This window comes from Cryptococcus neoformans (genome assembly GCF_000091045.1).
Source record: "Cryptococcus neoformans var. neoformans JEC21 chromosome 7 sequence".
In the NCBI taxonomy this organism is placed as follows: Eukaryota; Fungi; Basidiomycota; class Tremellomycetes; order Tremellales; family Cryptococcaceae; genus Cryptococcus; species Cryptococcus deneoformans.
The window spans coordinates 907,275-927,220 of NC_006692.1; the positions used below are offsets into that span (position 1 = coordinate 907,275).

Below are 19,946 nucleotides of genomic sequence, written 5' to 3' on the forward strand. Positions count from 1 at the left end.
CATTCTGCAAGGAGTTACCAAGGTGAGTATATCTGATCTACTTCACAATTTCAATAGAAAGCAGCTTACCTCATCATCTGCCTCAGACATTTCCACATCACTGTCGCCACCGTCACCACCGTCGCCACCATCATTTTCGTCAAAACGGTCCTCATTGATTGCTTCTGTGGCGCTAGCTTGAGCTGCTGCAAGATTCTCTAGTACTTTCTTCTCATGCCGTCTTTGAGTTGCCCGCGAGACATTCACCTTCGGACAGCGAGCTAAGCCGCAGTGACAAGTAGTCTTGCGTGCATGATAATTCGGCCTCATTATTGCTGGTGCGGCTGTTGGTTGATGGTTGATAAAGATGTTGGTTGATAGAGATGACAAACAAAGCTGGTAAATGGAGAGGATGTGAGTAGTCTTTGGTGGAGCTCTTGTCGATGAGTTCCTGCCCTCTCGGTTTCAGCCTGGTTGGGTAGATAAATCAGTCAAATAATTATAATAATAATAAGAATTAACAAGTTACGTAGACCGAACCAAACAATCCTCACACATACTGAATCAATATGCATTTCAAATTACCTTATTATTAACGCTTTTCATTATGTCTTTATAAATAAGAACCAATTAAAAACAAAATTCACCAACTAAAAGTCTCGTCACTCCTACGTAGTAACGGTCAACTTCCAACTTCTGCAGTCCTCTCTAATCATTTGCAACACCAGAGACATTTTTCCCTATGAGGCGCCCTCCTCCTACCTTGCCCGTTTCGCTCTTCCACTTGTTTGACTGCTCCACATTATCTTCCAACAAATCATCGCCGCTTTGAGGAGATTGACCGAAGCGAGGTTTTTTGAACAATGCCCGCACCACAAGGTTAGAGGCTTTCTTTGTGACGCTGGCTGCCCTGTTCTGGGGAGATCTGAGGCACTGGCGTCGCACAAAGCAAAGAGTGACTCCCCTGGTTCGCCTCTATTTTAACAGTGGTGGACCTTGCACCATACGACTGGTGCCGAGATTATTAAACCTTGTGGTAGTAGTCGACGCCGCCTGCAGGATAGGCAGTCTGCTACAAAATCATTCTTTCGCCACCACCATATATTGGTACGGGCTTCGATCGTTGGCATGGGGTTTGCAATGATTGAGGGTCATATTTGTTGAGCTTCCAAATCCATATATATATATATATATATATATCTCACCTTCTTCATCCTCTTCTCTTCATCCCATCATCCACTTCTCGCTTTACGTCTCCTTCCATTTCACCTCTTCGCAGACCCACTTCTATCATGCCCGGACGACAAGCACGATGCCAAAGCACTCTCGCTGAGGCAACTACTCCTACCTCATCTGCCGGTGGCAAAGCTACCAAGAAGCGATCAAGTAAGACTACTCCGTATTCTAGAAACCCTCCTTTGTCTGCTTCTTCTACATCTACCACTATTTCACCGGTCTCTTCCACAGTCGTCACCTCAACACCAAGTACGATTGCCGAAATAGCTCGACTTCAAGAAGAGCTCCGAGCCGCCCAGACTGGTGTGTCTTCCGTCTACCCTTTCTTTCCCTTTTTCAAGACTGCTCATGAATATCTTCTACATAGCTTTGAATACTCTCTCTACCGACCCTGCGACTGTCTCATCGTCCCCCACTACCCTTTCGAATGCAACCTCTCTATCCCTTAATTCGTCGTTGTCAAACGTCGCGTCCCATGGGCTATCATCACCAGTAGAGACACATTTTGCTGCGTCACCACCCGATAATGCGGACCCGTCACACGAGACGCCGTCGCCAGCCCCAGGTAAGTGTACTGCTTTTCTGCCACATTTTCATGCTTTACTTCGCCCGAAAAGGTTCTGCTCATTAGGCTGACGTATTGGTCATCTCAGCACCCTCATTTAGTATGACGACCTCTTATTCCAAGCCGACTTCTCAATCGATCTACCCCCCTCCCAATATGATGAAAAAGGGCTTCAAATTGAGGTCCGCGATGGGTCTTATTGGGCAGGAGCACGACAATTTGATGAAGGGAATCCATGCAAGTCATACACCATTATTGTCTATCATAAATATCTATTAACACATCCTCTATAGGACTCGGTTCGATTTTGCTTGCCGCAAACTGGCATTAAGGTCGGTTCCGTTACCTGGAGGCAGATTACCCATGAGCAACGCCATCTTTTCTACACACTGGTCAGTCTTCTTATAGCAGTAGTACAGACACACAGACACCATGCTCATCCTTTCACAGATGTCCGACCGACACCAGGATCTGTTCTCCCCTGGGAAATATTTTTCCCAATGGCCACTAGAAACTTTATTAAAACAACGCCTAAAAAACCAAAAAAGTTATAATAAGAGCTGCTCCAAGAATTAGAGTGGGTGTTTCATCATAAAGGTTCCTATTTAGTGCCCCTTCTTAGTCTTCAACCCGTACCAATTATAGGGTCCAGCTCGACTGCGTTGTGTAAATTTTCGCATTTATCTATGCATATATTCTGGTGACCGATTGGTGCAGATAGAGGCGAGCGAAACAAACCGATTAGCTACTGGATTTAAATCCCAATAAGAGCTCAAAATAAGCCGTACTAGCTGCTCAAAATAACCACAGCAAGAAGCTCGAAACGAGCTTGTAATTGTTCTTGAAATGAGCCGGAAATCAAGCCACCTCAAGGCTTATTATAAGCGCCATATAGGGTCAAATCGAGCCAGTAAATCGAGTTGATTGAAACACTTTTCACTTAAAACAAGCCGGTGCGAATTTGGCTTGAAACAAGCCGCCGCGGGTCCCATAGTGCTTACAACTATGAAACTATGAAAAGCTACCATCCTTTCCTCCTGCTTACTCATTTCTTTTGGAATAAATATGTCACTAACTTGTGATGAGGACTGGGCTGTCAGACCAGAGGGAAATGAACACTGACCAAATGCTGGGGAAGAAGAGGAGGATGCTGACCAGGTGAAAAGAAGGAAGAGACAAGAAACTGAATGAAGGATATTATTGTCTGAGGTGCAAATTTGTTTGGTTACACTGGGACAAGGTGGAATGGAAGCCCGTTGCCTGGTTTAGATGTGGAGAGTGTGACTCTTGCATAATATCATGACAATAAGCAATGCTAAGAAAGGGCCAATGGCCTGGACAGTGAGGCTTGAGAGTGTTGCTGACATAGATCAAGCAGTAAATGTTTGTGACTGACTGCATCCTTGAGACTCAAGGTGCAGCATATTAATAAAGCCACACTGGGTAGATGGATCCTGTGACTTCTTGTAAGCAGCAATGTTTGTAGAATATTGGCATTGCTGTGAATTGTCAAAGATGGAAAAGAAAATAAAGGAAAAAAAAAAAAAATCCTTGTTTGGGGCACAAGTCTGAGTGCATGAGCCATCTTTTAACTTGATTTTCAGGGGATTTCAATGGCATGGATCTCCATAACATGACGAAACCTCCTGATGTCATAGTCCTAGGGGGCCAGGGACAAAGTAAGTCTCAACCAACCCATCTGTCACCAATGGAAATGTTTCCAGCACCAGAGGAGGTTGGTCATAAAGAAACCCTCAATCTGATTGATAAAAGCCTGATGAAAACAGGCTATGGTGGGGGTTGGTGATGCGTGCTCAAATCAATTTTTTAAGCAGCAATGAGTTCAGACTATTGCAAAGGTGGTGTATGACAGTGAAGAAAAGCTTGAGACTGCTGTCATGTAGTGTTCTATACAAATGGAAGTTCCATATTTTTATATTTTTACAGATATTGATCCGACTTAATGCAATGGACACATATGCTGGAGTGCTAATTGAGTTCTGATGTATTTAGAGTAGGTGATGGAAATGGTCAGAAAGCAGGCAGAATGGATGTACATACAAATAGGTATATGGGGTTGTTTTACTATACTATTAGGATTCATCTTCAATTGGTCCCACTATGCAGCATAAATATAACCAAATATCCTCGCCTCATCTTCCCAAACTCGCTCATTAGATCTGGTCTGCACCTACTAAGTTCTGGAGCCTTATCGAGATCTGATCTTTAAGTCTGACAGAGGCTGAAACTAAAATACATCTCAAAGTTCATTACGTAAACATGTAGGCGTGCATGACATCTGCTCTTTCTAATCCTTCGAATTATAGAAAGGAGCTCTTCTATTAACTTTATCAAAGCTCAATGAAGACCATCATCATATTGTAAAGAACTTCCTCTCTGATTGTCTCTTTGATGAGGACACTTAATTATTTGACCATATATTGTCATCTTGTGGCTTTCAACATTGGATCTAAGATGAGCATGAATAAGAGCGCGGCGCTCATCTGTCTTTCACGCAGGATGAATCACCCATATTGCCATGGCCCAATGCAGACATACAACACTCCATCAAATATCATCCCTGAAATGAACTGTCATTCTCCTCAATTGTATGCATTCAATGGCCATCATGCGATGTTGCCCCACGTTTGCACTTCCACCCAAACCCTTTCGAAAAAGTGCCTTTTTTCAGATCCTAAGGCCCCTTATTATTATCATCTTGATCCTGGCCATAGTGATTGTCACTGTTTAACAATGAAAGAGTCATTCCAATGCAGTTTGAGTATATTTTGCACCAATGCGAAAGAAATTATTAATGATGTTACTTATATGAGATCAGCACTAGAAAGAAGCGACACTGTTTGCCATACAATTAATCGGCAGCTTTTCGCAACCATCCCACATAACTTATTTACAATCATGACATTGCTCTGATAATCATGGAGAAAACGAATTTCATTCAGTCAAAGGAGATTTAGCTGGGGGATGAATATGTTCGAAGGTATAAATGGACGTTAGAGCACCCGAAACTAGAAGAACGAGAGGTTGGAAAAGAAGTTTTTTAAGGGCTCTTCCTCTTAAGGTTGGCAGAGAGCTACGAATCATCAGCATCATTCTGTGGTTAGACGACCATTACTTACCCATTCAAGACCTTCGTAAAGACCATCGCCGGAGGTGGCACAAGCAGCCTGAATGTACCAAGATCGCTGTCGAAGTGAGTGAAGACCAAGCTTGTCCGTAATCTCAGCAGCGTTCATAGCATTAGGCAAGTCCTAAAGGAAGAAATATTAGGAACTTGTGCATATTTTTAGACGAAACAAAACACTGACCTGTTTGTTGGCGAACACAAGGAGCAAAGCATCCCTCAACTCATCTTCACTCAACATCCGTTGCACTGTTCACTGATAAGCAGCAGTCTTTCGCTCAGCAGAGAAATTACGCACACTCCTCACGTGCCTCAGTGATTCGCTCCCGATCGTTGGAGTCGACCACGAAAATGATACCTTGGGTGTTCTGGAAATCTGCATCACGTATTGAAGTCAGTAGAGATCAGCGGAATAGATCTGGAAGCACTTACAATGCCTCCACAAAGGTCGAATCTTATCCTGTCCTCCGACATCCCAGACTGTGAAAGAAATGTTCTTGTACTCGACCGTCTCCACATTAAAACCTAAGGAGATGATGAGTCGCGTGCACCTAAACGGCATTCAAGAGATATTCACTTACCAATGGTAGGGATAGTGGTGACAATTTCACCGAGTTTAAGCTTGTAAAGGATGGTTGTTTTACCAGCAGCATCGAGACCGACCATAAGGATTCCTGAGGAGTAAACATCAGAATGAGCGGAGAGGACGACACGTCAAGCTCGGGAATAGTCAGGACGAAGGCGATTATACGCACGCATTTCCTTCTTGCCGAAGAGGCCATTAAGGAGCTTGGAGACGGAAAGACCCATTGTTTCTACTGATTTTGTGTGATGCTATACAGTACGGGGTACGATGGAACTGAAGAAGGGCTGATATTGCTCGTACGGCGAGTATAGAAAGGGGACGATGGACGTGGCGTGCATCATGGAGGGCGAGCCACCGCCGCGCGTCGGAGTTCCAATAACCCCGCCCTGGTGGCGCTCTGCTGATCATTTATTTCCTCCTCCACAAATCCCCCTCCACCTTCCTTTTCCCACTCCCCAGTCTCATCATTCTCGTCCCCCCACTTCTTTTTTCAAATTCCTTCTTCTTAAGCTTTGTTGATATCTGACGTGGTTTCAAAAGTGTTATGATGATGTGATGCAACGATAGTTAATAAAATCAAAATAAAGACAACAAATGATATCAGCAAAATAGATAAATAACAGTAATAAATTACCGCCACCTGTAACAGCATCCGCCGTCGCACGTGCGTCATCAACTATAAGTAACCATGCCAGTACCGTACTACATAAATACAGTATAATAATCTCCAGTACTCGCTCCTCATTGTCCTATACATAGGGCGTAGAGACTTGATAAAGGATAGCGACCTTTACTTCTTCCAGTATTGCCCAGCCCGGCTCCAGTCTGTAACGATCGGCGCCCACAATTGCGACTTACAACACCGATATCCGCTGGCAATACAGATATCAATTTCCAAAGTGAAATCTAGCCTCAATCTCTTGACAACAAGCTTAGCGCAAGAACGTCAACAAACGACAGCGTTTTTACTCGTGTTCTGTACTATCTAGTAGTGCGTTGTCGCATTCAGCTTCCATTAACCCCGCCCCCCACCGGTCGTTCGCAACGCCATCCGTCATTATGAGCCAAGCATCAGACGCTTTTTGGCAGCCATTCTCATCAGGAGCTTTGAAGCTCCTTCCAAAGCGTGGTGTTGGCATACGAGCTAAGAGTAAAAGGGCGGACAGAATACCAGATGAGTAAGTCGCTATCTGGCCATCAGGATATTCCCTAATTCACAGAGGAATATTAGTCCCCAGAGACCACTTGTCACGGATTATCACTCAATAAATGATCCTACTATGCGTATACGAGTGCCTAGTAAATGAGAACTTTCCCTTCCCTAAATGAAGCTGACGTTTTTGGCAGAAAAATTCCTCACGCCAGTGAAGGTAGAGGCAAAGGTATGGTTTGCCAATGAGCGAACCTTCATTTCCTATCTTTCAATGGGTTTGCTCCTTTCAACAATTGCATCTGGACTGCTTTTTGGCAGCAGAGACTCTTCTGCGAGATGGTTTGCGTTTGCATACGCGTTGATGTAAGCCTGATATTCATTCTAAATTTCTGACAAGTACAAGTTCTGCAGGAGTTTTGATCTATGGATGGGCTATCTTCCAGAAACGCTTGACCATGATTTCCGCAAGGGATTCGGGGAGCTTTGGTAAGCTTGGCGATTCAGTTTCAAGTGGGCGACTTAAAAATGGCTTACGATTGCACTGCATGTTAGATTTGTTATGGGGGCCTATATTCATCTGCTTTGCCCTTTTCATCGCTATTTTAGCCAATTTCATCTTTCGTCTTCACGAGGCACAACAACACACAGGTCTTAACCCTCTATCTCTTAAATATGCTTGGAACGAAGCGGGCATGAAGAATGCCTGAATGAAGGAGTAGTAGTTCTGTCATCGAAGCGAACGACAGTCGTACAGTCTAATCGTTATCATGTACCAATTGCTGCTGCTATCCATCATATTCTGCATCAAGATGTGACCAGGGTATCTCTTGAATGTGTATCTCTTAAATGTATAATAATCATTTTGGATAGAGCCTCGTTGCTCACATAGTTGTTGCTCACATAGCAAGTGAACAACCTGAGGCAAACCAATATCATACATCACGTCAAAAGGACTTCGCGAGACCTCATATCAAAGACAATATGGATAATTCTTATGTTTACGCAGTCGAAGATTGCTTATATTCCTGTAAAATTGTCAGTAGTGCGGCATTGATAAGGAAGCGGGCACGTACCGCCATCTCAGCATCCAACTGTTCAGCGGTCTTCTTGGCCGGGCGCGTGTTGCGAGGCTTGCTGGCGGGAGCGCGCCTCTTTTGAGGCTGAACGGGAGCAGGTGCAACCCGATTAACGAGGGAAGATTGCGCCTGATTGGGGTCAATGGCAAGCTCAACCTTCATAGGGCGTTCTATGGGGAGATGTAAGGGCGACAATGGGCGTTGAATCGGTGACAAATAGGTCAGACGAGATTGAAGTTTGAGAGGAAGACAAGTCGTCAGTTCGAAGTGAAATAATCAAGAGTTCGCCCCAGTCGCCCCCGCCGCCGACGACCCATGTTGTACAGTTATCATAGACGTGAGCGGCCTTGTCAAGAGAATATATTCAACTGGGCGGCGGTGGAAACGGGACACAAGAGCCAAGAAATACTAACGATTGTCGATCATCCTATTGTGATCTGTTCGTTAGCCACTTTCTAGTGCTGGTGGACTTACAAGAGGCATGAGCCTTCCTCGCGTCGCCCTTGTTCCTAAAGACTACCGTAGCAATACCAGTACTCTTGCCTGTAGCGGTGTAAGACATCTGGACACTTTTGACAGGCCCGACAGTCGACTGCATGAGATCCTAGAAAACATGATAAATAAAATGATCAGAACAAGGGATGCAGGCACTTACTCGGACAGCGGCCTCAGTCACATCGCTGGGCAGATTGCTGATGATAATTTTGAATACTTCGGCGCTAAATGGTTGAGGAGCCGATATAGTCTTGGGAACTGTCGAAGCGTATCTCGCTCGAGCACTGGTGGCGCCAGACGCAGCACCCCCACGCCGGGCACCTGCTCCGCCTTGCCTGGAACGACGTGGTTTGGCCTTGGTGGCGATAATCTGTTGAAATCAATGAATGACATGAGAGCGTGTCGCGATCAACAGGCGGCGGGGGCTCGTGGCAAACGAACCTCATCGAGGGGTCGGTCAATGTCCATCTTGGAAGCCATTCTGCTGGTTAATCGGCGTCGTTAAAATAATTGAAGAGGTATAGTGAAATACGCCGGGGACTGAATGGAAAGCAGGAAATAGACGGGAGACAGGCCACTTGCTTGCTACAGTCGATCCTACACCCCGCGAGAACAACGGTGCGTCAGCTCCGCGGCATTTCCCATAAAGCCGGCAGGTGGCACAGTCTCCCCATAAATCACAGTATTAATACATAAGAGAAATCCTCGCTCTCATCCGCATGCATATGCCGACAACGAATAATGAATTAAATGTATGGTGCATCTTGCTCCAGCTTTCTTCTAACTCTGACTGTACTCATACGCAGGTGCATTAGGCAGTCCTCATTTTGCGACATCTGGATACCAAATTTTACATACAAAGAGAAAACAAGTTGCCGAACAGACTAATCAGATATATCTACATACTCCGTCCGTAGCCAACATTTACAAATATACAGCAATCTGATCTCAAAAACTTCATGGAGCCTCTTTGGTCACCTTCCTGGACTTCCCAATCTTGGAGCTCAGTCCGACACCCACACGAGCAGGTACTGTCTTCCGACGAGCTAAGCTTTCGCTCACTGTTCTAGATGCCACGTTACGATGCGACGTTGCCAATAACGTGGCACGGGTAGCTTCAAAATCACCGGATCGTACTTCATAACCGCCTGGAGGGACATCCTCATCAGAATCCGAAGGCTCCAACGTGTCCATCGTTGGCTTTGGACGAAGTGGTGGCGGTGATGTGACCTTCTCAATGGAAGGGGATGTAGTCGTGTTAGCGACAGGTATAGGCGATCTGATCCTCCCTTCGATCACATAATAGCCTCCCAATGGGGCTTCGTCATCAGAGTCCGAGGGGACCATCAAATCCGAGTCTGCTCTGACCAAAGGCGCAGGCACCATCTGCTTTGAAGATGATTTGCTGCCAGACCGCTTAGCCTTGGTCTTTTCCTTGCCTTTATGAGAAGTCTGATAGAGGTTGAATGTCAGCCTTGAACGATATGTTATAAAGAGAGCATACGGTTTTCACTCCATCAACAAAATGCTTTTGATGTTCAATCAAGAATTCTAAAACTTGCTGAGATAACACATGCTCGCGAGGCTGCATGGCGTGTATCTCATGCGAAATGATGCCCGGTTGGAATATGAGCGCCAAGTCTGCGTAACGAGATTAGTGTTGCAAATTACAAAAGAAGCAAGAGTAACCCACTTGCTGCAGTCATGAGGTTAATATCTGAGCGCCTGGCGAAAACACTCAAGAGATCCAATACGTAGAGCAGGAGATACCTGTTGACGTTGGGTAGCGACTGAATGAGATGTTTGTACTCGTCAATAGCTTGATCGACGGACGTCTCTCCGGACGTAAATTTCTCCATGACCAATCGGAATGCTCCATAGTAGCGGAAGGGCACAATGGGTTCCTAATGAGACATGTTAGCAATGGTCCATAATATGTCTTGGAAAACAGAAAGATAACTGACCGGCATTTGAGTGAGAAACCTAACTGACATGTAAGCTTGCGTGTCTGATACATATCACCAAAGACATACCTCCTGAAAATGGTCCCCACGTCATGCGTGGTGTATGGTAGCCTTTTCCAGTCAATATCTTTACCATACTGCAAGTTGTCAGTGACCCCCGAAGCCTGAGGATATTACCATCCAATACACACCTTAGGCCCCGTATCGAATAGCAACTGAAGATCTCGCATTCGCTTTGCCGAGCCAGATACACGGAAAGTCCCTTCTACCATGGTCGCGTTTTCCTTCAGATACAATCCACACTTGGCCACAACAACTGGGATGACACTAATCATCAGCGCCAATCAATATCATTTTAACTCACCCCCAGACGTAAAGGGAATCATCAGGTCCGCTGGTCGATAGCTGCACCGAAGCATACTTTGTAGATATTTCCAGAGGAACCCCGAACACGACTCGCCCGTCTACTTACAACTTAGCTCAATAATCCCGGCACGATAATAAGTGATTGACTAACCATCCCATTGCTTATCATCAGCCGCCTCCCTTTCTCTGAAGCCCTTCCACCAAGTCTTCAATCCCTGGGCACGTTCTTTGTCTGATTCACGGGAGCTGACTTCCTTGACAGGAGAAGAAGCACTAGGATAAGCGGGAGAATTGTTTGCGTCTCCTGGGACGTAGGACGCAGCAGACGGATAAGCAACTCGGCCACGGGCCGGTGCAGGGGAAGGTCTTGTTGACACCATCGAGGTGTGCTCCCCAACCCCGTTGAGACAGAAGAGTAAGGGGTGTGATGATGAACAGCAGAGAAAACGGAGAGCAGACAAAGTTGGCTGATGTACTGCTACTTTCGTGGCTGTATAGAGAACGAACAGGCTCTACTGAGATAACTATGAGAAACTGGGCGTGACGTGCCGGATGATTTGTAGAATGGAAGATTATATGAGGGAAAACGAATTAGTGCTGGTAGTTGCAAGTGTGTGTGGGTGGGGCGGCGGGCTGACTGCTCGTGCTGGTTCTCTTGGTGGCTGGTTGCTCGTCGCTGGAGAGATGTGGTGTCGTGGACGATGGAAACCACGCTGGGAAGCCGCGGAAGGCGTTTAATGGGCTGGAACAATCGATGCGCGCTGCGTTGTTGCCGGCTCCTCGCCGCCAAAATCCATTTACATACTACCACACACATACATTCGTTCATTCAGAGGCTTCGTGCTGTACGTACTACACCTCTATCTTTTTGCACTGCGGTCTTGTTTCTCGCTACCTTTGCATCTCCTCTCGTCTTATCTATCTGAAAAAACCTTCACCAATACTGCCCCTTAATAGTTTGCCTTTCCATCTGCCGGCTACTATTGTTTGGATCCACCGGTTCCTCCGCAGTAGTCATTGTACGAGTATCTATCATAAATAAGTTCCATTTTACTTTTGCTATGTATAGTTGCGCATGCGACGTCGGCCCGCTGGTTGTTGCATCATCCTGAGTGGTGATATCTATGCATGCATTATTATTTTAACGTACATCGTCGTGTTTTGTTATGTCGTTTACTGGCTAGTCTTCCTATTTTTCCAGCAAGAGTACTCATCTATAGTCTGCGCTATCACGACCCCAATTGTATATAACCCACACTTCCAGCACTCTGTCAATTTATCTGACAAGCGTTTCAGGATGGAAGCGATAAAAAGGGGATACACTAATGATACATTTGGGACCGAGACAGAGTCAGTCTGCTAATTTCTATCCACAGATATAATTTATCTCGCTGTTCTACGATTATTTGCTGCCCTGGAGATGTTGTAGCTGATAGCACTGACTGCCGTAGCCACGCCATTTTCTGACCGTATGCGTTCACCGATCCGAGCCGCTTTCTCAATCATGAGCCTATCGGATGTAGCCTTGATAAGGGCGGAAGCCACATCATCAGACCGCAAAGATGGAACTTTCAACCCAACACCAAGTTTTGAAACACGTATCGACCAAAAGAACTGATCTCTTTAAAAGTGTCAGTTCGTTCGCGATAGTCAATCCGCTTCCTTAAATCGCTTACCCGAACCAGGGTTTGATTAAGGTAGGGATACCAGCTCTTAAGCTGGCACCAACAGTTCCAGCACCACCATGATGTAATGCTGCTCGAACTACAGGTGGAATATCAGCAGGCCAGTAAACACTTGACTTATCAAACTGTATTCACCTCTTGGGAACAACCAAGCATGAGGAATTTTATCGATACCATAACAGCTTTCAGGGAAGGTGATATTCTGCCCTTCTTTGGCTGGGTCACCACCTCGTGAAGACCATCCTTTGGCAATGATTGCGCAAACATTGGCTGCAGAAATGGAGATCAGTCATACTAGAACTCTACTCAAACGCCTTCAATTACCTTTTTCGACCGCTTTGATTATACTTCGAGTCATCTCATCAGGTTGTGGGACAACAATAGATCCAAAACCCTAGTTTGTTGTTGTTATCGCCAACTTAACTATTACCAGATGTCTAAACTTACAATGTAAACTAAAGGCCGTCCTTTTTCATTTGCTCTAACAATAAACTCTTCCAATGCGGCTGGAGGTACCCAGTCTCTGTCACTATCTTCCAGATTCCAGTATCCAGTAACAATGACATCGTCATGCCAGTCAAGCGGCTTTGGGACAACAGAGGGGCTGAAGTTATACAAAAAGGGGACATTCGTAATGGAGAGGGTCGACAAATCTGTCGGTTTCAGGTTGAGGTGCTTTTTACGCCAGCGATTGATTTGGGGAGCGGTTGCCTTCCACATAATATTATCGAACAGTACGTAGGTCGCATAATTGAAGCTAGGTCCCATTTCAAATGTTGGAACTAAGAATGCTTGAGGATACGCAGAGGTCCTAGTCCAAGGCATGGTGAAAGCTCTGAAATATGGTATTTTCAGGGCTTCCGCAATATGTATTCCTGCCATGGCGGATGGGCTTTCAATGAGGACATCCGCATCTTTACATGCTTGCCATGAATCCAGCAATACTGTGAATGCACAGGTTAATCAATAAAAGGCTATCAATCGACCGCAATTGTGTTGAACGATCATCAGCTTACAGTTATCCAGCCACTGACGGAACGACCCCAATGACTCTTTGAAGAACCCAGGGGAGAACATTTTATGTTCTTGACTGAGCTTCATCAGAGCAGTCGGGTCACCTCCTGCTTCGCGGTGTTCAATTCCGTAACCCTCAACCCATTCCTTAAATTCCACTTGAAATTTTATGAGCGGACTTCAGACCATAAATAACTCACGATGTGTTACTATCACCACTTTATGCCCATCTTTTTTCAGCTGCAGCCCCAATGCGATATAGGGCTGGACATCACCCCTCGAACCAATGGTAAGACACACAAAAGTGCGTGGCTCTAGGCGTGCGGTAAAATTTGGACTATTGGCAACAAACGGCAAGTACGGTAGGCTATCATCTGTCACAGACAGTGGTTGAAATAGAGAGCTTTTTGAGGGGGCAAGGATATCGGCGGGGTGTACTGCAAAAGTTTGCTTGGAGGAAACTGCCATAACCTGCTTTCCACTGTTTGACGTTCGGGCTGATGGTGATTTTGAACTGAGAGCTGTAACGCCTGAACTTGTTCCAGCCAATGATTTGATATGTGCCATAACCTTTCACAGTCGTCAGTTCGCCTGTTGCCCCAAAAATCACTCACTTCATCCCTTGACGAGTGTTTCCAGAATTCGAAGCGAAGATCTTCATGTCCTTTTATCTGCAGAGCAAGCCCGTGGAAGCGGACCCGTATTCCTGGAACAATGAATACATTTTCCACGTCTTCAACCGGGAAGCGATACTGAGCGGGTCAGCAGAATATTGCGCACAATCATGCTTACTCTAATATCGGTTCCAACAGCTACTCTGCGCCAGAAGCAAATATACTGAGGCGTTATAATAATATGGCCACGGGCCGGCAGAAATGACGTTACAATATAACAGCGTTTCACTGTTGAATTAGCGTCACGGATGTCATTGTTTAGTACTCACTCCATATCCCATCTTCTTCCTTCAAACCGAATACTTTTGCAGCCATGAAAGCCTTCTCTCGCTTGCGTGTTTGTTGCAGCACGTCATCGCCGCTATCTTCATCCTCGTCCAACTCAGTGGACCCTGTCGTCCCCAAGCTTTTTGAGTCCAACTCGTCATCTGCAGCAAGGCAATCATGTCCGTCCACTTCGAGGACAATTTTAGGCTCCTTCGCTGTTGCTGCGTATTTCCGCAATTTAGAAGCATTCACCGCAGATTGCAGCGCTTCAGCAAACCATACCTGTTCGTTGAGGACGGCAATATTAAATTCAAGCAGTTTTTGTTCTTTTGGATTGTCCGGATTAGCTTGAGAGCCGTTCCAAAGATCAGGTGATCTGGCAGCATCAGCGTCTCCCCTCCAAAGTGAAGATTTTCGAGACGTTGTTTTGGAGCATGGAAGAGCTGGTGGCTTAACTGATGATATAGAGGACGGATGTATAAGCTTGAGTTTATGAGGAGCATCAGGTATGCGGTTTTCAATGCTTGACAAAAATGAAAAAGCCGGATGCAACACGACGTCGAGGTCCACATCCAGTCCCATTAGAGTGGCAAAGGAATGATAGCTGCTAATGCCTTTAAGAGTAACTCTGCTCAATGGAATGCAGACACGCATCATTGACCAGTTATCGTCGGGAGGGATAAAGCCACTTGATTGGCGCCATTTATATCGCATTTGGCGGAATAGTGCAGCATGGAAGGCCCGTCTCCATTGCCCGGCTGATTGCTAATACGCTGATCAGTTTTATTCCATGAAAAAACTCTTACCTCAGTGTCGACAGAGATGTGGCTTCGCTTCCATCCAGTAGCAGTCTCGTACTCCACATAAAAATCACGAGGATGTTCGGGATCTATTGGTTCCAGTTGTCGTACAGAAGACACTACAGATGTCAGCGAAGTCAGATTTATCGACTTACATAAAACACATCTGAGGGGTCGCACGCGACTGGCTTCATCCGCACCAGGATAGGTGGTGACCATCTCCGAGCTTAATTCCATCCACACCCGCCTTGAGGGTCTGATAGCCCCTGGGTAATGAACTGTGACTGGGCCAGCCTGGAGCACGTCCGGTTGACGGACGGTAGCGTCGTTTGTTGCGGACCCTGTGGAGGAAAGGGCACCGGATCCATAATCAGGAGGAATAGAGGCATGAAAGAGGAGACGATGGGTTGTTAGATGCAAATTGCCCTGTGCCGTTAGCCAGGCCAGTTTTTAGGTACCTACTATCATCATGACGCTCCTGGACGTCAGCTCTCGAAAAACTGGCAACGACTCACTTAAACACGCTACCCTTGCTTTCAGCAAGAATTCTCTCAGGTTCCTGGTCCTCATACAAACTGGTAATATCTCCAAACTCGCTTATAATGGCCGCGATCTTCTCTTCGTCAGTGATGTCGTCACCATCCAAGGGCATATCATTTTCAGACAGATCCCCAAGCACCCCTATCTTATAATCATCCAAGGATGCGGACGGAGTTAAAAGGATGGATGATTTGGCCCCTATTTCGGGTGAAGGATCCTGATCCTTGAGGGGCAAAGGCCTTCTCTTGACTTTCTTACCGCTACGCAACAACATCGCGTTCGACAGATTGCTCAATGACATCGCTGAGTGCTCGATGGTGAGCCACCTCCAGTATATAGTGGCATTTAAATGTACTAACCTGTCAGTCGGGCGCTCAGTGAATTCCGCTCTCTTTCAGTGGCTTTTTCAGCTTCCTCAAGATAGGTTGAAGTTCCTTTTTCATGCTTCACTCGTGAAGGAGTTGAGGGCCTAGTCTCCTGAGAAGCTATATGCAGATGGGGATCATCGGCTAGAGCATAGGGACGATCATCCCAAGTCACTGGTGAAGGTCTGTCGCCTTGAGGGAGAAAGTTGGGGAGGACCTCGTTCTCCTCACCTTCAGCAGCTTCCCCCTGACCAAAATCCCCATCTGAGTTGTCTCCCGCCATGTATTTGAAGAGGTCGAACAGTTGAGCAGCACATGGCGTGCCTGATCGCTGGACCGCTTCTGATGGAGAGAACCACCGCATCCGTAAAAAAAAGTGTCGAGCTCTGAGCTGACTCCGATAGCGGCGACGATAGATGGGTTAGACGAGATGAAATTATCGAAGCTCCTTAGGAGATTGTATGTGCTCAAGTCCGAACACAGGGACGGATTGTCTAATTTGGAAGATTAGACGGAGGATAGTGAAGGTTGGAGTGAGGATAGCAGGGTAGGCGGCAAATAATGGGTTCTGTGGGATGTTTCGTTATATGGGCTTGAATAAGCATGTGTAATGGCTGTACATTTATAGGCAAATCCTCGATCGCCTCGATAAGCCTAAGCTTGTGAAAGCGTCGTCGTGCCTGGCTGACGTCCCCCCGGGCTGGGCTCGGGCGCCGTCCCCCCTCGCATATTAATCCATCTATAAATAAATAACGTTGAAGATCATTGATAAGGATATGATTACGTAATCATCGGTAAATATTATTTTCAACATGAAGCTCTGTTACACTTCGTCTTGCACTCCTCCGTCGTTGTCCTTGTTGTTGTCCTCACACAAATTCCTCGCTCAATTATCGTTAAAAGCTCAGCTGCCGATTTATTTGACCAACCGGCTTCCCTAGATTCCTCCTCTCAGCACATTTCATCAACTCCGCCTTTCCCATAATGCAGCCCGGCCCTTCGAAGGATATCTTGCGGTTCACCGGCCACAGGCACCTTCGGCAGCGCATTCTTCTTTCCATCCTTTCCGGCAAATCTATGCGGATTGATGGTATACGCTCAGATGATGTCCACGTCGGTCTCAGAGACTATGAAGTCAACCTTCTAAGACTGGTAGAGAAGGTCACTAATGGAAGCACGATTGAGATATCTGTCACAGGTAAGGCCACATTATTAGTCTTTCGCTGACCCTTAGGTACTTCTTTCATTCTTCATCCTGGATTACTACCTGGGGGTAGTTTCAATCACAGCTGCCACATTGGTCGGTCAATAGGATATTACCTTGAAGTACTGCTCCCCCTTGCTCCTTTTTGTAAGAAGCCGTTCAACATCACACTGTATGGCGTCACTGGTGAAGAGGGACGTGACATGACTGTAAGTTCTAAGGGCTTATAGAAGTGCTGATATAGATAAGGTTGATATGATTCGGACTGTCACACTTCCACATTTACATCTTTTTGGAATTTCAGACGGACTCGAACTACAGATTAAAAAGAGAGGATCCGCTCCCCTTGGCGGTGGCCAGATTTTTTTCAAATGCCCTGTCGTCCGGCAGTTGAATACCTTACATTTCGTTGATAAAGGCAAAATCAAAAAGATTCGAGGAGTCTCGTAAGTCTGCCTTCCTTGTACCTTTTTCTAACGATGCAGTTACTCCACTCGTGTTTCTCCACAATTTGCAAATCGCATGGTGGAATCTGCACGATCAGTGTTGAACAGATATGTTCCCGACGTATATCTCTACACAGATGTTTATAAAGGAGATGACTCCGGAAAGTGAGTTCTCTATTTCATGTACATGAGCTTATCAACAGATCTCCTGGCTATGGCTTAACCCTGGTTACGCAAAGTACAACTTCTGCTGTACATGCTGCAGAATCTCTCTCAGTTGCAGGAGAAGTTACAACTCCTGAAGATGTTGCTTTATTTGCCAGCCGTCTTCTTTTAGAAGAACTTAGCCGTGGGGGTTGCATCGATAGCAAACACCAGTGGCTCGTGGCACTGCTCATGGCCCTCGGGAAAGAAGATGTCAGCAAGTGCCTGTTCGGTAGTTTGACACCGTATACGTATGTGGACTGTAGAAACTATTGAGCTGACCCCATTAGTGTTCAGTTTTTCCGTGACATGTTCACTTTCTTTGGGACTAAATACAAAATTTCAGAGGAGTCTTCTGGGGAGGTATTGGTTAGCTGTATTGGCATTGGGTATAGCAACGTCAACAAGTCTATGGCGTAAGGCATGGCCTCGATGATTACTTTATAGAATATGTAAATCAACTTCTCGAGTTGGCATATGTTGGTTAACTACACCAGAGATAAATTGCCAACAGAAAATCAGACTTCTAGCCAGATACATTTGTCCTATCTCCCTGAGACGAATGACGTTTAAAATTAGAAGACTACGAGTATCGTTGACAATGTTTGCGAAAGATCATAACCTATACAACACATGCCTGGGCGGCAGAAAAATCACCTTTCATTCACCTTCCCTTCCTGGAGGATAACCATGGTGGACGACCTTGAGGGGATTTGGAATGAGTAATAGGTAGTCCAGCTTACAAGCTGTGACTCAGGGGGAGTTCCTTTTTGAAGTCGCTGGCGCTGTGATGACCATGGGGCGATGATACAAGAGAGCGCCGCACTTCCCTGTAGTAAGAAATGGAAATATATCGCGTACATACTGTAATACGGAGCACATACGCCGTACCTTTTCATCAATCATCTATCGGCCGTCATACAGGGGAGGCACCTATGGTAGGTGAACTATATGCGGCGTTACCACTGCACCCCTCACAAGAAGCTCTTTATTACAGGGCATAATCAACCAAGAAATGAGCAATCGACGATGAGCATCTTTATTATTTACATACATTTTCAGTCTGAAAAATCCCTAATAAAATGATAATGCACGCAATAATTGAGAGAAACACGTCATGATAAAAACCGCCGCGCTGCCTCCACCATCCTCCTGCTGCTGATGCTGCCGAGGTGAATGAGAACATTTATTTAATTCGGAATAATAGCAGTTCGGTCGTTATTTATCATCGAGTCGGGTCGTCGCGGATGATACGGCATGCCGCAATCGGAGAAGATGAAATTTATACGGAAGACGTGGTGAAAATGCTGTCAGGACAAGCAGTCAAGATCAGGAGGAAGAGGCTGCTTGAACGAGGGAACATGAACAATTTTTAATGGGTGAACCCCCAACAGACAACGAACTTTCCTCACTGCCCTGCAAATTACAGACAGTAATAAATATATAAGTGCTGCTGCGGGAGCACGAAGAAGAATGATGAGTCATCGTTGACGCGGAAGCATATGTCATTCGTCGATGGCTGTTTGCCGTGAGTGACCGCCTCGCCCACCTGCCTCCCACAATATTCCGGTCCGGCCGATAGTCGAATCCACATCCCACATCTTGGCTTCCTGAACAACATTTTATCCGGAGCTCGTTTTTATCCTTCATATTTCCCATCCACATTAACATCATCAAATCCAAGTAAGTTGCAAAACCGTGATCTCGCCGTAACTGCTATGCTAACTCTAATATTCGAGAATGGCGGCGCCTTCTAACAACAAATCAGGCACCATTCCTTCCATGGAGGCATCCGGCGAAGCTCTTACAGACGAGACTGTCGTTATCGTGCTCGGTGCTAGTGGTGACCTTGCCAAAAAGAAGACCTTCCCTGCCCTTTTTGCCCTTTTCACTCAGGGCCTTTTGCCTAAGGATGTTCATATTGTTGGATATGCGAGAACCAGTGAGTACGATGACGTGCATCGGGGACTGTCTTACTAATTCATCACAGAGATGGATAAGGATGAGTTCCACAGGCGCGAAATTCAATACATCAAGGGCGATCAGGAAAAGATCAAGCAATTCCAAGAACTTTCTTCTTACGTATCGGGCCCTTACGACGAGGATGCTGGTTATAAAGAGCTTCTCAAGCATGTGGAGGAGCTTGAACGCGATAGGAAAACCCGTAACCGCATTTTCTACA

At 45.9% G+C, this 19,946-nt stretch overlaps 8 protein-coding genes across 8 annotated transcripts in view; 4 read left to right on the top strand and 4 right to left on the bottom strand.

The window, feature by feature from the left end:
- Nucleotides 1-1,271: 1,271 nt before the first annotated feature.
- CNG03210 (hypothetical protein) lies at nt 1,272-2,059 on the top strand (the record flags this gene model as incomplete). The annotated part of the gene is made up of 3 exons (XM_572030.1): nt 1,272-1,518; nt 1,583-1,780; nt 1,869-2,059. 3 exons carry the CDS (start codon nt 1,272-1,274, stop codon nt 2,057-2,059), a joined length of 636 nt encoding a protein of 211 aa, XP_572030.1.
- A 2,660-nt stretch (nt 2,060-4,719) lies between these two features.
- CNG03220 (ARF small monomeric GTPase, putative) lies at nt 4,720-5,905 on the bottom strand. Its single transcript, XM_572032.2, has 7 exons — nt 5,681-5,905; nt 5,507-5,599; nt 5,358-5,450; nt 5,224-5,301; nt 5,110-5,174; nt 4,921-5,052; nt 4,720-4,874 (listed from the first exon to the last, which is right to left on the bottom strand). Exons 1-7 carry the CDS (start codon nt 5,733-5,735, stop codon nt 4,842-4,844), a joined length of 549 nt encoding a protein of 182 aa, XP_572032.1. The 5' UTR covers nt 5,736-5,905; the 3' UTR covers nt 4,720-4,841.
- A 326-nt stretch (nt 5,906-6,231) lies between these two features.
- On the top strand, nt 6,232-7,485 carry CNG03230 (vacuole fusion, non-autophagic-related protein, putative). Its single transcript, XM_572034.2, has 5 exons — nt 6,232-6,689; nt 6,743-6,810; nt 6,859-7,027; nt 7,068-7,150; nt 7,217-7,485. The coding sequence occupies exons 1-5, from the start codon at nt 6,571-6,573 to the stop codon at nt 7,369-7,371; spliced, it is 594 nt and encodes a 197-aa protein (XP_572034.1). The 5' UTR covers nt 6,232-6,570; the 3' UTR covers nt 7,372-7,485.
- Nucleotides 7,434-8,795, bottom strand: CNG03240 (conserved hypothetical protein). The gene is made up of 6 exons (XM_572037.2): nt 8,677-8,795; nt 8,396-8,605; nt 8,215-8,344; nt 8,154-8,177; nt 7,738-7,910; nt 7,434-7,689 (listed from the first exon to the last, which is right to left on the bottom strand). Exons 1-6 carry the CDS (start codon nt 8,713-8,715, stop codon nt 7,663-7,665), a joined length of 603 nt encoding a protein of 200 aa, XP_572037.1. The 5' UTR covers nt 8,716-8,795; the 3' UTR covers nt 7,434-7,662.
- Nucleotides 8,796-9,070: 275 nt separating this feature from the next.
- On the bottom strand, nt 9,071-11,309 carry CNG03250 (Rho GTPase activator, putative). The gene is made up of 8 exons (XM_572039.1): nt 10,717-11,309; nt 10,564-10,663; nt 10,391-10,526; nt 10,269-10,336; nt 10,200-10,218; nt 9,929-10,139; nt 9,740-9,876; nt 9,071-9,687 (listed from the first exon to the last, which is right to left on the bottom strand). Exons 1-8 carry the CDS (start codon nt 10,943-10,945, stop codon nt 9,193-9,195), a joined length of 1,395 nt encoding a protein of 464 aa, XP_572039.1. The 5' UTR covers nt 10,946-11,309; the 3' UTR covers nt 9,071-9,192.
- Nucleotides 11,310-11,679: 370 nt separating this feature from the next.
- On the bottom strand, nt 11,680-16,522 carry CNG03260 (sterol 3-beta-glucosyltransferase, putative). The gene is made up of 15 exons (XM_572041.2): nt 15,905-16,522; nt 15,521-15,848; nt 15,468-15,483; nt 15,161-15,431; nt 15,012-15,124; nt 14,208-14,970; nt 14,057-14,166; nt 13,879-14,016; nt 13,465-13,834; nt 13,267-13,422; nt 12,698-13,194; nt 12,575-12,644; nt 12,386-12,520; nt 12,242-12,329; nt 11,680-12,186 (listed from the first exon to the last, which is right to left on the bottom strand). Exons 1-15 carry the CDS (start codon nt 16,272-16,274, stop codon nt 11,949-11,951), a joined length of 3,663 nt encoding a protein of 1,220 aa, XP_572041.1. The 5' UTR covers nt 16,275-16,522; the 3' UTR covers nt 11,680-11,948.
- A 235-nt stretch (nt 16,523-16,757) lies between these two features.
- On the top strand, nt 16,758-18,227 carry CNG03270 (RNA-3'-phosphate cyclase, putative). Its single transcript, XM_572043.2, has 6 exons — nt 16,758-17,108; nt 17,145-17,323; nt 17,364-17,560; nt 17,600-17,725; nt 17,764-18,015; nt 18,055-18,227. The coding sequence occupies exons 1-6, from the start codon at nt 16,895-16,897 to the stop codon at nt 18,182-18,184; spliced, it is 1,098 nt and encodes a 365-aa protein (XP_572043.1). The 5' UTR covers nt 16,758-16,894; the 3' UTR covers nt 18,185-18,227.
- Nucleotides 18,228-19,209: 982 nt separating this feature from the next.
- Nucleotides 19,210-19,946, top strand: part of CNG03280 (glucose-6-phosphate 1-dehydrogenase, putative) — a 2,216-nt gene continuing 1,479 nt past the window's right edge. The window contains exons 1-3 of the mRNA XM_572045.1: nt 19,210-19,447; nt 19,504-19,706; nt 19,755-19,946. The exon at nt 19,755-19,946 is cut by the window's right edge and continues 369 nt beyond it. Coding sequence (XP_572045.1) covers nt 19,505-19,706; nt 19,755-19,946 — 394 coding nt within the window. The 5' untranslated portion in view covers nt 19,210-19,447; nt 19,504. The remainder of the gene's footprint in view (nt 19,448-19,503; nt 19,707-19,754) is intronic.

What these genes read in the sequence shown, in the direction of transcription:
- CNG03220 (XM_572032.2), bottom strand. Translation starts at nt 5,735, where the DNA reads ATGGGTCTTTCCGTCTCCAAGCTCCTTAATGGCCTCTTCGGCAAGAAG. An exon ending in CTTCGGCAAGAAGGAAATGC is followed by an intron (nt 5,600 to 5,680) that starts GTGCGTATAATC and finishes TTTACTCCTCAG; the next exon opens with GAATCCTTATGGTCGGTCTC. An exon ending in TCGACCTTTGTGGAGGCATT is followed by an intron (nt 5,302 to 5,357) that starts GTAAGTGCTTCC and finishes TACGTGATGCAG; the next exon opens with ATTTCCAGAACACCCAAGGT.
- CNG03230 (XM_572034.2), top strand. Translation starts at nt 6,571, where the DNA reads ATGAGCCAAGCATCAGACGCTTTTTGGCAGCCATTCTCATCAGGAGCT. An exon ending in GCGGACAGAATACCAGATGA is followed by an intron (nt 6,690 to 6,742) that starts GTAAGTCGCTAT and finishes GAGGAATATTAG; the next exon opens with TCCCCAGAGACCACTTGTCA. An exon ending in AAGGGATTCGGGGAGCTTTG is followed by an intron (nt 7,151 to 7,216) that starts GTAAGCTTGGCG and finishes ACTGCATGTTAG; the next exon opens with ATTTGTTATGGGGGCCTATA.
- CNG03240 (XM_572037.2), bottom strand. Translation starts at nt 8,715, where the DNA reads ATGGCTTCCAAGATGGACATTGACCGACCCCTCGATGAG. An exon ending in CAATAGGATGATCGACAATC is followed by an intron (nt 7,911 to 8,153) that starts GTTAGTATTTCT and finishes ATCTCCCCATAG; the next exon opens with AACGCCCTATGAAGGTTGAG. An exon ending in AGTTGGATGCTGAGATGGCG is followed by an intron (nt 7,690 to 7,737) that starts GTACGTGCCCGC and finishes ACAATTTTACAG; the next exon opens with GAATATAAGCAATCTTCGAC.
- CNG03250 (XM_572039.1), bottom strand. Translation starts at nt 10,945, where the DNA reads ATGGTGTCAACAAGACCTTCCCCTGCACCGGCCCGTGGCCGAGTTGCT. An exon ending in GATTCCCTTTACGTCTGGGG is followed by an intron (nt 10,527 to 10,563) that starts GTGAGTTAAAAT and finishes GCTGATGATTAG; the next exon opens with TGTCATCCCAGTTGTTGTGG. An exon ending in TAACCTCATGACTGCAGCAA is followed by an intron (nt 9,877 to 9,928) that starts GTGGGTTACTCT and finishes CTCGTTACGCAG; the next exon opens with ACTTGGCGCTCATATTCCAA.
- CNG03260 (XM_572041.2), bottom strand. Translation starts at nt 16,274, where the DNA reads ATGCGGTGGTTCTCTCCATCAGAAGCGGTCCAGCGATCAGGCACGCCA. An exon ending in ACCCCTCAGATGTGTTTTAT is followed by an intron (nt 15,125 to 15,160) that starts GTAAGTCGATAA and finishes TGACATCTGTAG; the next exon opens with TGTCTTCTGTACGACAACTG. An exon ending in TGCTTGGTTGTTCCCAAGAG is followed by an intron (nt 12,330 to 12,385) that starts GTGAATACAGTT and finishes TTCCACCTGTAG; the next exon opens with TTCGAGCAGCATTACATCAT.
- CNG03270 (XM_572043.2), top strand. Translation starts at nt 16,895, where the DNA reads ATGCAGCCCGGCCCTTCGAAGGATATCTTGCGGTTCACCGGCCACAGG. An exon ending in AAAGGAGATGACTCCGGAAA is followed by an intron (nt 17,726 to 17,763) that starts GTGAGTTCTCTA and finishes GCTTATCAACAG; the next exon opens with ATCTCCTGGCTATGGCTTAA. An exon ending in GGTAGTTTGACACCGTATAC is followed by an intron (nt 18,016 to 18,054) that starts GTATGTGGACTG and finishes TGACCCCATTAG; the next exon opens with TGTTCAGTTTTTCCGTGACA.